The 16,388-nt window shown below is 51.4% G+C and overlaps 1 protein-coding gene across 2 annotated transcripts; it reads left to right on the top strand.

Annotated features, from left to right (window-relative positions):
* Positions 1–59: 59 nt before the first annotated feature.
* KARS1 (lysyl-tRNA synthetase 1) lies at positions 60–14,389 on the top strand. Of its 2 annotated transcripts, XM_056136073.1 has the most exons (15): positions 60–203; positions 2,993–3,169; positions 5,042–5,195; positions 6,354–6,519; positions 7,937–8,030; positions 8,382–8,568; positions 8,652–8,777; positions 9,503–9,622; positions 10,535–10,697; positions 10,783–10,956; positions 11,081–11,166; positions 11,459–11,544; positions 12,596–12,722; positions 13,484–13,627; positions 14,269–14,389. In XM_056136073.1, exons 2-15 carry the CDS (start codon positions 3,024–3,026, stop codon positions 14,362–14,364), a joined length of 1,869 nt encoding a protein of 622 aa, XP_055992048.1. In that variant the 5' UTR covers positions 60–203; positions 2,993–3,023; the 3' UTR covers positions 14,365–14,389. The 2 variants fall into 2 exon arrangements, with proteins under 2 accessions (XP_055992048.1, XP_055992049.1); XM_056136074.1 differs by lacking the exon at positions 2,993–3,169 and having other exon boundaries at positions 72–203.
* Positions 14,390–16,388: the final 1,999 nt, after the last annotated feature.

Raw genomic sequence — 16,388 nt, 5'->3', positions numbered from 1 at the left:
GGCCGGCTCCGCCCCGGAAGAGGCGGGGCTTCCTCTCCCGCGGCCCCGCCCCTCCTCCCCGGATCCGGGGCGGGGCCGCGCGCCGTGACCTGGAAACTGCGGGCCGGACCTCACTCCTTTCAGGTCGGGCCCGCGGGGAAGATGGCAGCGGTGCAGGCGGAGGCCGCCAAAGTGGACGGCGGCGAACCCAAGCTGAGCAAAAAGTAGGTGTCGCGGCGGGTCACGGAGGCCCCCGGGGGACCCGAGCGGGTCCGCGCGGAAGCGTCTCCGAGGCTCCGTCCCGAGCGGCTGGTGTCGGAGGCCGCCCTCAGGGGCTCGTGGGTCGGGACACGCCGGGATCGGGGAGCCGCTACGCCCCGGAACTACAGTCCCCAGGGTGCCCCGGGCTCCCCAGGGTGCTCCCGGGAGCCGCGTGCCCGGGGCCCAGGACCCCCGAGGGAGACGTCGGATGGGTGGGTTGGGGGGGAGGGAGCCCTGAGAAGAAAAGCGAAACTCGACTCCTTGCCTTTCCTCCTCCGAGATGAGCGTCCCGTGGAGGAAGTTGGGGGAAATGCCCCGTTTTCAGCCCGTAGGGTCGGCGCTGCCCACGCCGGCCCGAGCCCCGAGTGCCCCGACCCGAGGGGGGAGAGTCGGGGGCGGCGAGTGGCCGCGTTGGAGGGGACAGCCCGCGGGGGGGAGGGGGATGGGCGCGGAGCAGCCGCCCTCCCCTCCCGACCTCAGTGCCCGCATATGGCAGGGGGAGGGCTGGTTGTCGTCCTCTGCAAGTTGCGGCGCCGCCGGGAACCACCACCCCGTGCTTAACCGATTTCTGACTTTTTTTGCCCGTGATTGGCGTCTGCTTGGGCAGGGACCGACTTCAGGGCAGTTTGGGCACCAGGCGGTCATCTCGGGGGAGATGCGCGAACGTTGAGGAGGTGGGGGTTGGAAGCCGGGATCCAGGAGGCGAGCTTGGCTTGCGTGTTAAACGTTGGGGCCCCCCAGGGCGGGAGAGAGAATACAGCCCCTAGGAGAGTCCCGTGGGCAAGCTGTTGCCTTGCAGGGGTCAACCCAGGTTCCGTCCCAGGCACTGCAATGCCTTCTAACCCCCCTCCTTCCGGCGCCGCCAAAAATGATCCCTAAGTGTGGTGCCCAGAATAAACCTCGGAGAGCCCCCAGGTGTGGTCCGGGAGGGGGGAAGTTGAGTCTCCCATTGGCGTTTCAGAGGAATTGTATTAAAGGCATCAGTTCTACCGGTACGTTACCTGGCCATATGGGTACTAACCACCCCACACCCTTTAATACTACATTCCCTGGAGCACAGCACAGGCCTTGGTTGCAAGGAGTGTTTCTCAGCCCTTGGAAGGGCGGGCACAGCTAATAGAATGGCGGTTTCCCGGGAAGAAGTGGCTTCTACACAGGACTGCTGACTTGGAGCATTGGGGTTCTGTCCTCTTGCTGGATTCTCCTATACCTGCTGGCTAAATGATTAAGGTGTGCCATCTCGGCTAGGGTAGAGAGGTAGGCCAAAGGAGCACCCAGTTTTGCACCACGCTCTACCGGCACCTGGGGGAAGCACCTATTAAAAAAAATTTTTTTTCTCTCTCTATGGGTTTATGAGTTAGATATTTCAGAAAAAGGAAGTGACATTGACCTGGTCTACAGGTTGATAGTACCTCAATATATCACTCTCCTGGGGGAAGCTCCTATAAATTTTTTTTTTCTCTATGGGTTTATTAAATTACAGCTGCCACTTTTTTTTTCTTCGTGGGAGCACATCTGACATTGCTCAGGGTTAACCTCCTGGCAGTGCTCAGGTGACCATATGAGATGCTAGAGATCAAACCCAGGTCATCTGTGTGCAAGACAAATTCTCTGCCCACTGGACTGTTTCTCTGGCCCCAACCCACAGCTACTGCTCTTCAAGGCGTCAGCCGGTCTCCAGCCCACCATTGCTTATGATCCCCTGAGCACTCCCAGGGAGTGATCTCTCAGAATGGAGCCAGGAGTAAGCCTCCAGCACAGCTGGATGTGGCCCCCAAGCAAAAAGAAGATGCTGGTGTTGTTGTATGTTCTGGTGGCTGGGGTAATATAATTCTTATATAAATAACTTTTCCTGCTATTTGGGGTTACTCCCAAAGATACTTGGACCCCGTGGTGTTTGAAGGCCAGCAACACTACTCCCAGTTTGGGGGTGGGGCAGGGCTTACTTTCCTTTGCCAGCTTTGTGGCCTAGTACTTCATCTTGAGATGTCGTGCTAGGAACTGAAAGAGCTGCCTCTGTTTTCCCCTTCCCTTATAGTCCTTGCTGGCTGTTGCCGCAGTGACTGAGCTGTCACCGACCTGGCCGTAGGGCTGGAAGATTTGGTTGTGATGCTGGCTGGGGGTTGCATGCTTTTGGTTTTGGGACCACACCAGCGGTGCTCAGGGGTTACTCCTGACTCTGCACTCAGGAATCACTCCTGTTGGTGTTCAGGGGACCCTGTGGGATGCTGCATGTAAGACAAATGCCCTGCCCACTATCACTCCAGCCCCAGTTACACACTCTGAGCTGTGCTGCTTGTACCGATGCCTGCCAGTTGTGGTGTTTGCAAACACTCAGTTGTGCCTCCAGGGGGTCGTTGTGACCCACTTTTTAAACTCCCGCGCTCACTCTGCTGGCTTTCAGCGGCCAGGTTGTTGGAGGTCCCCCACAGCCGAGCTGCTGAGACTGCACTCAAGCCAAGCCACCAGTGCTTAATGCTAAGACGTCCCCTGCCCCGCCCTTCTGTTTGGATGGGGGGCGAGCCAGCCCAGACACGGGAAGCGGGGCTTCGCCTGAGCTCTTGACAGGAGCAGCACTGAGCAGCGTGTGCGTGAGTGGTACAGGGTTGGAGTCAGTGAGGATCTTAAGTGGGACTCTGAGGGGCTGTGCTAACCCCACACCCCCCACCAAGTCAGGAGAGCAGGCAGGTGCGCGGGGTGGGTATACTGCACTGGGCATCCCATCTCATACGACGTCTCTGTTTCCTGTTAGGTGGTGGTAATTAGCTCCAGGGTGTTCTGCCATGTTGACGCAAGCGGCTGTCAGGCTTGTTAGGGGGTCCCTGCGCCAACCCTCCTGGGCACAGTGGGGGCAGAGGGAGCTGCGACTGTGTCAACTTGCTCCTTTCACAGCGAGTCACAAGGACAAGCCACTTTCTGATAAAAGAAGGTTGGTGCCTGTTACCTTCTTCCTTGCTGTGGGAGCGAAAACTCTTTCCCTTCCTTAGTGCTTAGCTGTTAGAACTCAGGCTAAGCCCCCATGCTTGATGCGAAGGAAACAGCCCTCCTCCACTTCTGTATTTCAGACTCTCCTCCAGATTCTGGAGATGACTTTATGGATCTTATTCTAGGATCGTGCTAAGAAGAAAACCCTTCTGTGATTAAGAGATTGTCTTGTTTGGGGGGTGGAGGGAGGCACAGCCAGCTTCCTTAAGGTTTACTCCTGGCTCGCTTCTTCGAGATCACGCCTGGTGGGCTCCGAGACCATATGGGTAACAGGGATCAAACCCAGGTCAGCCACTTGCAAGGCAGGTGCCACACTTGATGTACTTCTGTTCTGGCCCCAATAAGGAATTCTTAGTATGGGCTGTTTTCCTTTTTCTGGCTTCCTGGAATCTAATCTAAGTTCTGTCCCTAGGGTTTCTTATTATCCTTACTTTTGCTTTATTCTAGTTGAATGGAGACTAGGGTTATTCTCTGTTGATGCTGGGATGATGGCTGCAAAGTCCCAATGACTGACATCCAGCACAGGCGGCCTCATACTTTGGGGGATGTCATGTTCACCACTGCCACAAAACAGATGCCACCTACTTTTTTTTACTTCTCAGAGAAACCCTGCATTTATTTTCTGTAAAGAAGATGTCAGCTCCAAATTTTAAAATTCTAAATTCATTGAGAAATTAAAATGGTCCCCTAAAGGGACAGTATGCAGGCAGGACTGGGCCTGTTGACCATGGTTCTATTATCCAAGTCTGTTTCTGGGTTCAGACATAAGGGATACCATTTATCCCCCATCACTTCAATTTTTTCGATCTTAATCACAGATAACAAGTTTGGAAAGCAAGGAATTTCATCAGAAACATATCCAAATCTGTAAGATTTCGATCCTGGGTGCAGATGGGAGAGAGGGTAGTAAGGAGGGCCAGGAGAGCTGAGCAGGCTGAAGCCCACGCTTTCACTCGGGCTCATTTGACCCCGGACTCCACATGGTCCCCAGAGCACCACCATACCCGAAGCAGCTCCTGAAAAGAGTGCCCCTCCGCCCCCCCAAAAAAGAAAGATCGTGAGTAGTGCTTACACTAGCTCCTGCTTGCACACCTACCAAATGTTAGGGACAGGAATGTCCCTTTGCCTCAGTTTTCACGGGAAAGGGGAGGAGTATCATTACTCCCATCTTACAGACCGGAAGCTTAGCTGTTTGCCTGAAGCCTCATAACTGGTGGTGGCTGTATCAGACATTCAGATTCCAGAGATGGCCTGTCACCCCCGTCCAGTGCCGCGTGTAGTTCTGCCCGTTTCATTGTCAGGTTGGGGCTTTACGTGGCAGAGGGGAGGCCAGTGCTTAGGGACAGGTTGTCGGCGGAGCGTCTTGGGCTCAGGCGCCCCTTTGCCCCATTTCCCCCCTGACTGATTCCGAGGGGAGGGTCGTGGGAGTCTTGCTGCTGCAGCCAAGGCTCAGCTCCCTGCGCACAGAAGCTGGTCTTGCTGGTTTCTGGGATAACCCATTTTTCTATTTTAAACGTAAACTAGTAGAGGATTTTCTTTGTGCTAGTGTAGTCTAATTTTAGTTGGGATCTAATGCCAAGAACCACGGACCAAAATAGAGGCTTAAGTCTTTCACTCCTTAGTTCTAAGCTTACCCCCTCCTCACCCCCCGCTTTTGCCTGTTAGTGACTAAGAGACCCAAAAGGGAGGTGTTGGGTGGAGGCGGGAGCCACAGAACTAGGAACAGCATTGAGTTTGGAGAGTGGCAGTGGGGGAAACTGTACTAGAGAGCTTTGAGGCCAACCTCATGCTATGAACATTTTTATCTTCCCCACAGTGAGCTGAAGCGACGCTTAAAAGCTGAGAAGAAAGTAGCGGAGAAGGAGGCCAAGCAGAAGGAGCTCAGTGAGAAACAGCTGGGCCAGGCTGCCGCCACCAACCACACCGCTGACAATGGTGTGGGTGCTGAGGAGGAGAGCCTGGACCCCAACGTAAGTCCCGGGACCCCCACTGGTAGTTGAGGCTCTGGGAATCTTGTGAGGAGGCTTCCAGTCCTTTCCTTGGGACCAGAGTCCAGAGACTGGGCAGTGGGCCGAGTCCCTGTAGAGGGACAAATGTGGGCTCGCCACTCCTTCGGGCTAGTCAGCGGACCCTGAACTCCTGGCAGGCACTGGGAGAATCGTGTTCTCCGAGCCTCTTCTTCCTGGGCCTCCAGCAACCCCAGAGAAGGTGATTCACCTTAGAGATTTGCTCTGTTCCCCAGGACACATCCTCCCTTGCGCCCCACCTCATCCACCATCTTGATAAATAATTCTGAGGGAACTTGGCCATATTTGTTTATTTGTACTGTCTGAGGATTCCACACTACAACTGCAAATGTGCATCATTTCTGAGTAGTTACTTCAGAAAAACTTGGCTCAACACTACCCTAGAATATTCCTTTTCACCTGGGCCTGCCGGATATAGTGAGTGTGTGGCCAGTGATTGGAGAGATGAACCGTGATTGCCATGAGGATGAGTCCACAAAACTGGTAGACAAAGCCATATAATCCGATTGTCCTGATTTTGGACCGAAATCCAATTTGTTTTGGTTAAATGTTGCATTTTGGAGCTCTGGCCTTCGTTCCAACTTAGGGTGCAGCCACCTTGCATGTTTGAAGGGAAAGTCCCATTCCATAATTAATCCTGTGATTACAGTGATATAGAGGGCTTGGTTTAAAAACTTAGTAGAGGGGGCTAGCGAGATAGTAGTGGTTGCTAACTCTTGCAATCATTTGCCTTGCACATGGCCGACCTGGGTTTGATTCCTCAGCATCCCAGATGAATGCATATGAGATGTATCCTGGAGCACCTCTAGGAGTGATTTCTAAGTGCAGAGCCAGGAGTAAGCCCCAAGCGTTCATTGCCAGGTGTGCCTCCCCCCTCCAATAAAATAAAACCTTAATGTAGATTCGGGCAGATAGGATAAAGGGTAAAGTACTTGCATTGCACACAACTGACTTGGGTTTGACCCTGGGATATATGATCCCCTTACACTGCTGGGTTTGGCCCAAATGACAAAATTCAGACGGATAAATTGAATATTCTGTTCAGTGGTCCCAGGTCTGCCAGCATCCAACTTCTCCAAAATCGGTTTTTGTTGTTTTTAGCAATACTACAAGATCCGCAGTCAAGCAGTCCACCAGCTGAAGGTCAGTGGGGAAGACCCTTACCCACACAAGTTCCATGTAGATGTCTCGCTCACTCACTTCATCCAGGAATACAGTCACCTGCAGCCTGGAGACCACCTGACAGACATCACCTTGAGGGTGGCAGGTAGGAAATCTGCAGTGTTCCGCACACTGGGGTGGCAGGACTCTGCACGGGCACAAAGGAATGCCAGTCTGGTGTCGTCCTGCTCTCAAGTAACCTGTCAAGGTTACTTTCCTGGGACTGATCCAGAATACCTGTCCAAAGAAGTCCAGCAGGCATTCGCATTCCTAGCAATGCTTAAAGAACGGGGAGTTTTCTGGGGTGAACTCCAGCCCTGATGCTAAGGTCCCAGGTTCTCAGATAGTCCAAACTGTAGCCTTATAATGGTTAGCTAGGGGCCAGAGCAATAGTACGGTGGGGAGGGCATTTGCCCTGCACCTGACTGACCCAGTTCAATCTCCAGCGTCCCTTATAGTCCCTGGAGCACCATCAGGAATGAATCCAGAGTGCAGAGCCAGGAGTATCCCCTGAGTATTGTCGGGTGTGGCCCCCTCAAACAAACCTCCCCCCACTTAAAACAAAAGTTTTGCTATAGAGTGGTTATAGTTGTAGATCATCACCATTTGAAATTTAATATCCTGTGTGGTATCATCCATTTTTAAAATATTAAATAATTACCTTTATTGCATCTCCCCACCCCAAGTGATGAAACTATTAGCTGTAGAAATATGAGAGCATTCAGGGGCCGGGGAGATGCTGACAGGGTACAGGGGAGCACTGGCTTGGCTTTGCATGCTGGAACCTGAGATGGACCCATGGCACTGCCTGGTCTCCCGCACATCACTGTGACCCGCTACTGCCTCCCTGTCCCTGTACTTGATTTTTAGTTTCATCTTCCTTGTCACCCTAAGGCCTTCTCTCCTTGTAATTTTTCCATATGTCACTTCACTTTATTAATTGTCAGTCTGTGTCCTTGAGTGTGTTCATGGCATTGGCATGGCTCTTCACTCTCACCTGTGCTCAGGGCTTACACTTGGCTCCGTGCCCACTTCTAAACCCAAATACCAGGCCAAACAGCAGGTAAGCTCCTTATTTGCTGTGGTACTGCTGGCCTCTGTGCTTTCTCTTTTCATATGAGGATTCAGGAAGATGCTGAAGTCACTGTTGCCTGTGTACCCCCATCTTTCAGGAGTCCAGGAAGGCCTTTGATAGGAGTCGCACAGAGTAGAGCTGGTAGACTTAAGGTCTGCTCCTGACCACCAGGGGCCATTTGGTGCTAGGGATCAAACCAAGCGCCTCTCCCAGCCAGCCATAAACTCAGCCCCTTAGATCCATATTCTTGGCCCTGAGTAAACAAGCTCTAAAGCCAGAACTTCTTGACAGCTTCAGTTTGGTTGGGGATCTTTTGTCTTGAAAGAACAAACAGGACTTAAAATGCATTTGTTATGCCCCGAGGTAAGATGGCAGAGGGAGCCTTTTTGACAACAACACCATGAAATGACCTCTGGTTCTACCAGTATTTTCGCTCTTCTTTTTCTAGGTAGAATCCATGCCAAAAGAGCTTCCGGGGGAAAGCTCATCTTCTATGATCTTCGAGGAGAGGGTGTGAAATTGCAAGTCATGGCCAATTCCAGGTATTCAAACAGCCAGTTTAGGCATCATAGGCTGGCTGCGCCTATGGTACTAAGAGTTAAGAAGCAAAGGAGGGATGTGGTGAGGTAGGGGTGAAATGCTGCTAGTCAGCCTGGAGTCTTAGCTATTCTGGCTCAATTAGCAGTTAAACATGAAAGGTGATAAGCTTTGCATGTAGGTGCCCATTTCACTCACTGGCACTGCCAGGTGTGATCTAAAAATAAAGAGGTAATACAGTTTAAGAGATTCCTCTGGGCTCACATTCACTTGACTGGTTTTAGAGAATATTCCCTGGTCAGCATTAATTTAGAATAACCTGGAAGTCCAAGTTTGGAATGACATTCTCCTTTCAGGAATTATAAATCAGAAGAAGAATTTGTTCGTATCAATAACAAGCTTCGTCGGGGTGACATAATTGGAGTTCAGGGGAATCCTGGGAAAACCAAGAAGGGTGAGCTGAGCATCATCCCCTACGAAATCACTCTGCTGTCGCCTTGCTTGCATATGTTGCCGCATCTTCACTTTGGCCTCAAAGACAAGGTAAGCTCTTGGAGCCCGTAGCTGTGGCAGATGTGGCAAGAGCCCTGTCTGGCAGCACTTTCCATCTGCTGCTTTCCTTGTAGGAAACCCGGTATCGACAGAGGTACTTGGATCTGATCCTGAATGACTTCGTGAGGCAGAAGTTTATCATCCGCTCCAAGATCATCACGTATATAAGAAGTTTCTTGGATGAGTTGGGATTCCTAGAGGTGGGGGCGCGAGTTGCATGCTCGTGAGATGCTCCCTGCCTTCCCCGTTCACGGCACATCTTGTGTCTGTGTCCTTCCGCCTCCTTGAACAGAACCCCTCAAAGGGTCTCTTTCCAGCCTGGTTAGGAAGACAGGAATTAATGGACAAGCTAGAGGGCCATCCCAGTATGGTATCAGGTCATTTGGGGGTTTAGTAGGGTTTTGGTTTTTTACACAAGTGTTCAAAGGAATTTTTTACACATTTGTGTTACAAGGAATTTTTTTTTCTTTTTTTGCTTTAAGCAAAGATGGTCACTCAGGATGAAAGAACTACACACATTGAGTATATTCTGGAGCCTTTTGCCCAAGTGTGTTTATAGTAGTCCTTTCTAAGGCTACAGAGTTTATTTTCCCTCTTGATAATACAGACTGCTATATAGAGTAGATTTCTTGGAAGTAATTCAAAGAGAATAAGATTTAAACAGCACTGTAGGCTGAACTCTATTAAGAATGAGTACTCTATTCCATTTATAATAGCATCTACAGCATGTGGAAGCTTGCGGCATTATGTTAATGCCATATTAATGAAACCAAGACACTAGGAAATCAAACTATCTACATCTTTTACTCCTCACTCATTGCTTAACTTTCACTTGGGAGTGTAACAGACGTAGATTGTCACATGCACTGATCTGTCCCCAGGCTTCTGGTAAGGGCCTCTGTGAACTGAGTTTGTCCCCTGGTAGATCGAAACACCCATGATGAACATCATCCCAGGAGGAGCTGTCGCCAAGCCTTTTATCACCTACCACAATGAACTGGACATGAATCTGTATATGAGAATTGCTCCAGAACTCTACCACAAGGTAATAAAAGACGCTGTTTTCCTAGAAAAGCAAAAGCTGGAAGGATTGGCTGGGCAGTCGATCTCCAAGAGAGGAGGGTCAGGGTGCCAGTGTCGGCAGATTAAGCTGGGAAGAATTCAAACTTGTCAGGCTTGTATGTTGAATGCTTCTAGATCTTTTCTACAAGGTCCATAAAAACACTGCAGGTCAAAAGGTAATAGAATCTTCTTTCCTGGGGGTACAGACCCTCTGACCGCTATTGGTTTGCTTGCTTTGGCACCCATTATATTCAGAAGTTTATGGTCTTCAAGCTGTGAAATTTGGATTCCATCTGACAATTGAGTTTTTTCAGAAGAGCTTAACCTCTGGAAGGTGAACATAAGTCTCTTCCCATAAAATTCTTAATTGCAGACAACAGAACCTACTAAAACTAGTTTGAGCAACAGAAAAACTGTAGAGAAGTTCCATGGGAGCTTAATCACCAGGAAGAGCGGGCTCGGGCTTGACCACACAGTGTCCTTCCCACCTGTCCCCCCTGCATGTGACCCGGAACAAGCACTGCTCACATTGCCCTGTCGTCTTTAGTCTGACAGCAAACGGTCTCCAACTCACCCACCACTTAGTCTGACAAGCTGAAAAGCTCTCACCCCTTTGCCAGGTGAATTCTCTGGTACCTACATCTCCGAGTAGTTTCTTGTCGAAGTCTCAGGTGTATGCGTGCTTCCGAACCCCATGAGTGGCTTCTTGGAGGCTTATCCTCACATCAGCCAAAGAGAATGATGCCTTACCTACCACAGCTCCTAAACAAGGCGCTGGGGGTCTTGGTAGAGACAGGCATGCGCAGCTGAGACTTCAACACCGAGTTCCAGCCTAGGTAGACCCTTGTCACAAGGCCATGAGGCTTGGAGGCAGTGACCCTGCCGTGTGTTACAGATGCTGGTGGTAGGTGGCATCGACCGGGTTTATGAGATCGGACGTCAGTTCCGGAATGAAGGCATTGACTTGACACACAATCCCGAGTTCACCACGTGTGAGTTCTACATGGCCTACGCAGACTACCACGACCTCATGGAGATCACGGAGAAGATGGTTTCAGGTGAGCCGCGACTCTTTGCCGCCTGAGGCTGTGCCAGCTCGCAGGGGTCCGCGGTGGGCCTCTCACCACCAGATCCTTTTCTCAGGGATGGTAAAGCACATAACGGGCAGTTACAAGGTCATCTACCATCCGGACGGCCCCGAAGGCCAAGCCTGTGAGATAGACTTCACCCCACCCTTCCGGAGAATCAGCATGGTCGAAGAGCTGGAGAAGGCCTTGGGCGTGAAGCTCCCAGAAACGAAACTGTTTGACACTGAAGGTAGGTAGAGGGATGTGTGAGCTTGTCTTTTCCGGGGCTCGGCGAGGACTCCCACGCCTTCTCTTACAGACTTCCCTGGGGCTGGGTGCTGCCTTCCGTCCTGACCTGTGTGTTTGTGCCGCAGAGACTCGGAAGATCCTGGATGACATCTGTGTGGCCAAAGAAGTGGAGTGCCCACCGCCTCGTACCACAGCCAGACTCCTAGATAAGGTGAAGGGCTCTGCCTCCACGGGTACCCGGCCCATCACCCCCTAAATGACCTCAACCCTGCAAAACCACTCCTAGGTTTTCCTACAGACTGAAACAGGATAATTTAACAAGCTCTGTGCCCCTGTGGTGCTGGGCTCTGTCAGATAGTCCCGGTGGTGGCTTTTTAATTGTTCCCTGGCTCGGGAGGAATCCCGACCCTCCAGTGTGGGGGATCGCCAAGGCCGCTCCTCCACAGGCTGGGCTGCTCACAGTGCCCTTCATGGTGGCTAACTTGACTTGCTTTCTCCTTCAGCTGGTTGGGGAGTTCCTGGAAGTGACCTGCATCAACCCGACATTCATCTGTGACCACCCGCAGATAATGAGCCCGTTGGCAAAGTGGTAAGAGGAAGCATGGCACTCACTGTCGCATGAGCCCCTTGTTACTGGCATGAAGTGATCATGCAGGGGCTGCGGGCTCAATAGTAGAGCACTTGCTTGCGTGTGTGAGGCCCTGGGTTCGATCCCCGGCACCACCAAAGACACTCATTCTCAGGGCACCTTAGGCCGTGTCTTTGCCTTGTGTAGTGTGTCTGAGGGAACTGGAAAAGCACCCTCCCCCTTCCTTTCTTGTTTTGGGTTTTTTGTTTTTTGTTTTGGGGGAAAGGTTGGCTTTCTCTGTCACACCCAGTGATGCTCAGGGATTACTCCTGGCATGCTTGGGAGACCATATGGGATGCCAGGTATCCAACCCAGGTTGGCGACATGCAAGGCAAATGCCCTACCCTCTGTACTATTGCTCCAGCCCCTGTCACTTTTTTGATTGGTTGGTTTTGGTTTTTGGATCACTCCTGGTAGGGCTCTGGGCATCACATGGGGCACCAGGGATCAAACCTGGGTTGGCCACATGCAAGGCAAGCACTGTCTGCTGTGCACTCGCGAGCAGTGACCAGGGTTGTGCATGTCTGGTTCTATGACCCTCAGCCATACCCTCCGGCACTTTCCAGGGGACCCCAGTGGCGCTGCTGCCAGGGTCTCTACAGCTTTGGGGCCTCGTGTGGGTTTTTTCACCCAGGCAGGTGCCTGCGGCCAGGGCTGTCTTCCCTCGAGCCTCTCCAGAGCCCGCGCTTTCTTAAGGGCAGCAGCTGGCTTCCCTGAGGAACAAACCCTGGCACCACTGCTGCTGTTGGCCAGAGCCAGAGTCTGTTAGAGGGTGGCTCGAGGTAGCTGTGGGCACCTAAGCGACGTACCCCGGTCATCACACTGCTGACGGGTTGGGCAAGGACAGTGACTCCTGCAGCTCTGATCCTCCTGTCGGACCAGGTGATTGGGTGCTGACGTGCATGTGGCCTCAGGTTACACGCAGTGACCTCCTGTCAGAGCTCGGGAGCTCCAGGTGCTGTCAGTGAGGGAGCCTGTCTGCTCAGCCTCCCCTTTTGTCTCCTGTCCCCAGGCATCGTTCCAAAGAGGGCCTGACGGAGCGCTTTGAGCTGTTCGTCATGAAGAAGGAAATATGCAACGCCTACACCGAGCTCAACGACCCCGTGCGGCAGCGGCAGCTCTTTGAGGAACAAGCCAAGGTGAGGAAGAATCTGAGCAAACACGGTGTTCATCGGCGCGCCTGGGAAGTGTCAGCCACGTCCTGGTCTGTAACTTCACAGGGATAAAGGGCGAAGCCCCAGCTTCAGTGGAGGAAGTCAGACTTCAAGCAGAGACCAGCTAATTACACTGGCCTAACGAGCATCATTTCTCTTAGATGGTACATTTAGCCATGTGGCTTGGGGGTGAGAAGCCCATCCAGATTAATACCCGACTTGGGGCCAGAGCGATAGTACAACAGGGAGGGCGTTTGCCTTGCACAGGCTGACCCAGGTTCAGTCCCCAGCATCCCATATGGTCCCCGAGTACTGCCAGCAGTAATTCCTGAGTACAGAGTCAGGACCAACCCCTGAGCATCACCGGTGTGACCCAAAAAGAAAAAAAAAAAATTAATGCCCAACTTTTCCCACTTGCCCCAGCTTCCTGCACTGTCTCTGCCATTGCTGGGTGTCTGAGGAAATGAGGACTTTTGGGTGACTTGGAAATCAGCCTCCCTGAGTGCTCAGAGCCTTGGGCGCAGATGTGTTTCATGGAGAATTCTTAGGAGTTTCTAAGATTTATCAGTCTTAATCTCCCGGTCTTGGGGAGATGACACCATCTGGAGGTGCTCAGAAACCAATTCCCCATGAAGTCTGGGTGTTCCAAGCATCCCCGGAAGGGTTATCCCTGAGTATCTTAGCATAGACACAGAGAAATGGCGCAGCCTGGATCTGTGTCCCCATTTTTGGATTTACTCCCGTAGGCCAAGGCTGCTGGTGACGACGAGGCCATGTTCATAGACGAGAACTTCTGCACCGCGCTGGAGTACGGGCTGCCGCCCACGGCCGGCTGGGGCATGGGCATCGACCGCGTCACCATGTTTCTCACCGACTCCAACAACATCAAGGTAATGGGCCCCACAGCGTCCAGCCCCGACGAGTCCACTGTGTGGAAGAGGCTGACACTGTGGCCATTGAAAGTGTTTGGGTGGGGGCTGGAGCGATAGCATAGGGGGTAGGGCATTTGCCTTGCTCGTGGCCGACCCGGGTTCAATTCCCAGCATCCCATGTAATTCCTGAGTGCAGAGCCAGGAGTAACCCCTGAGCATCTCTGGGTGTGACCCAAATAGCAAAAAAAAAAAAAAAATTTTTTTTTTTCAAAATAAACAAAGTGTTTGAGTGGAAGGAGGAGTGGGCAGGCCTTGGGGTGTAGGTCTACCCTCTGAGGGTAAAGGCTGGTGGGGAAATCAGACTTGGAAAAAAGTGCCAGGGACACATTTGTTCTTTGCCATCCTCCCATTGTGAGAGGCCCTGAGTTGAGCTAACTCAAAGAGCTAGTGGACACATTTTGTGCGCTGGAGGCCCAGGTTCGATGCCCACATCTTACTGACCCCTAGCAGCACCAGTGCAGTTCCAACGCTCAGAATGCATCCGTGCTTTCGGCGGGGGGTGCACAGAACGCAGGTGCTAGCACTCGTTGGAGGGAAAAGCACTGGGGATGGTTGGGGAAAACAGTGCTTTCCACTTTGACTCTTTTCCTCTCCTATAGGAAGTACTTCTGTTTCCTGCCATGAAACCAGAAGACAAGAAGGAAAACGCAGCCTCTGACGCAGTGGAAAACACAGCAGCTGGCACTTCTGTCTAGAAAATAAAAACTACAGGTTCTTTAACTCAGGCGTCTTTGCGTTTCTGCAGGAGGTCAATCAAAGACCCCCAGGGAATTCTTGTGTGCTACCACCCTCTTGACTGTCTCAGTTCCACCAGAAAAAAAGACGAATTAAGAATCCTTTCTGTCTCGGCGGTGGGGTGATAGTACAGTGGGTGGGGCTCTTGTCTTGCACGTGGCAGAAGAGGGTTCAGTCCCTGGCATCCCATTTGGTCCCCTGAGCTCTACCAGGAGTAACCCCTGAACACTGAACACTGCCAGCTGTGGCCAAAAAAAAAATTTCTTTTGACTCCTTGTTAACAAATAAACCATTTGTATCTACTCTTTCCTCACCACACTTCCCTTTACCTTTGGAATGTCAGCTTTTTTCCTTCTCATATGAAAAATGTTTAGGGTTAGCGAACTTACACATTAATACCTGCACTGTGCTGGGCTTTATTCTAAGGGAATCCGTAAAAAGACATATTCTAAAGGGTTATATACTAATAAAATTAAGCAGGATAAGAGGGTAGGTGCTGTTTTGAGAGAGATAAGTAGGGAACATATACCTCTTCTGGGTGACATAGACATAATAGAGACACATCTGAGGAAAAAGACCTTCAGATCTAGAGGACCTTCTATTACTTGGTTTGGGGGTGGCAGGCAGCAGTGCTCAGAGCTTACTCATGGCTCTGCACTTGGAGATCATTCCTGGCAGGCTCAGGGAGCCAAATGGGATGTCAAGAGAGAGAATTCAGGTTGGCCCAGTTGAAGGCAAGTGTCCTCCCCACTGTACTGTCTCCAGCCCCAAGAGGACCTCATTTTGAGCACCTTTTTGGTATGTCCACACTGAATATGGGTGACGGATTCTATTGTGGAGATTTTTGTTGACAGTACTAAGTCCCAAAGATGAACCCTAGAAGAGATTTCCTGCCCTGCCCTAAGAATCTTGTTTTGGCATCATACCTGGTGCTGCTTAGCGGACCATATACTTGTCAAGGGATTCAACTGGGGTTGGCAGTGTGTAAGGAAAGTACCCTAAGCCTGGTGCTATTTCTCCAGCCAGAATTGTTTGAAAGGCATGAGAGGGAATCAGGTACAGGTTAACTATATGTCAAGGAAAGAGGGGTTCTTAGTTTTGGAGGAAACCTCTAGCCCTAGCAGTAAGACAAGTCAACAGTCCATCTTCCAAGAGGCAGCAAGAAAATCATGTCCTCTTAGGGCTGGAGATAAGATACAGCAGGGAGGGCATTTGCCCTGAACACAGCCTACCCAAATTCAATCCCCTGTTCCCCATATGCTCCCCCAGACCCCACCATGAGTGGTCCCTGCATCTAGAGCCAGGAGTAAGCCCTAAACACTGCCGAGTGTGGCCCAAAATTCAAGAGAATTTTCTCATCTTTAGTAATTGAGGTCTATATAATTACTGGACGGTTAGGCCTGTGGATTCTTGACAAAATACCTGTTTCCAGCAACCCGAAGGTTTAGCCCAGTGATGGCTAATGACTGTTAGATGAAATATAAGTGGTCCTGCCTAAGATGTACTTCAGGGCGTGTTCTTTGCACACAGGAGCTCCAGGTTCAGTCCCTGCCACCATATGCCCGCCATGTCCCCCACCCCTGCCCCAGTAACGTTCGGTGTGGCCAAAAATAATACTTATGTGGGAGAATAAGAGACTTCATGACCACCCAGGCACGCCAGCTGTGAGTTCAAGTGCACCACATGTTTGGTGGCTGAGAACCGCCTCTTCCCCAGGCCTTTCCAGCAGAGGAACAAAGACTCACGTGGTCAAAATGGCCCGTTTTGAAATTCCAGAGCTGAGTAGCCTTAATGCAAAATCTGTGGGTTTGGGGTACAGCACTGCGTGTAGGTGTGATTGGTCATTTACAGAGGTAAAGCATTTCGATGGAAGCAATCCTCTTGGGATTAACTCGAGGAGATGCTCTCTGTCTTCCAGGGACAACTATATTGCTTTTCTCTTTCCCCTGAGTAGCAAGGAAACAGTTCTCTGGGCTTCCAGGGC

The sequence above is a fragment of the Sorex fumeus genome, unplaced genomic scaffold, assembly GCF_029834395.1.
Source record: "Sorex fumeus unplaced genomic scaffold, SorFum_2.1 ptg000122l, whole genome shotgun sequence".
NCBI classification, from domain to species: domain Eukaryota; kingdom Metazoa; phylum Chordata; class Mammalia; order Eulipotyphla; family Soricidae; genus Sorex; species Sorex fumeus.
This window is presented reverse-complemented; position numbering and strand designations above follow the sequence as displayed.

What these genes read in the sequence shown, in the direction of transcription:
- KARS1 (XM_056136073.1), top strand. Translation starts at nt 3,024, where the DNA reads ATGTTGACGCAAGCGGCTGTCAGGCTTGTTAGGGGGTCCCTGCGCCAA. An exon ending in ACTTTGGCCTCAAAGACAAG is followed by an intron (nt 8,569 to 8,651) that starts GTAAGCTCTTGG and finishes CTTTCCTTGTAG; the next exon opens with GAAACCCGGTATCGACAGAG. An exon ending in TCTTTGAGGAACAAGCCAAG is followed by an intron (nt 12,723 to 13,483) that starts GTGAGGAAGAAT and finishes TTACTCCCGTAG; the next exon opens with GCCAAGGCTGCTGGTGACGA.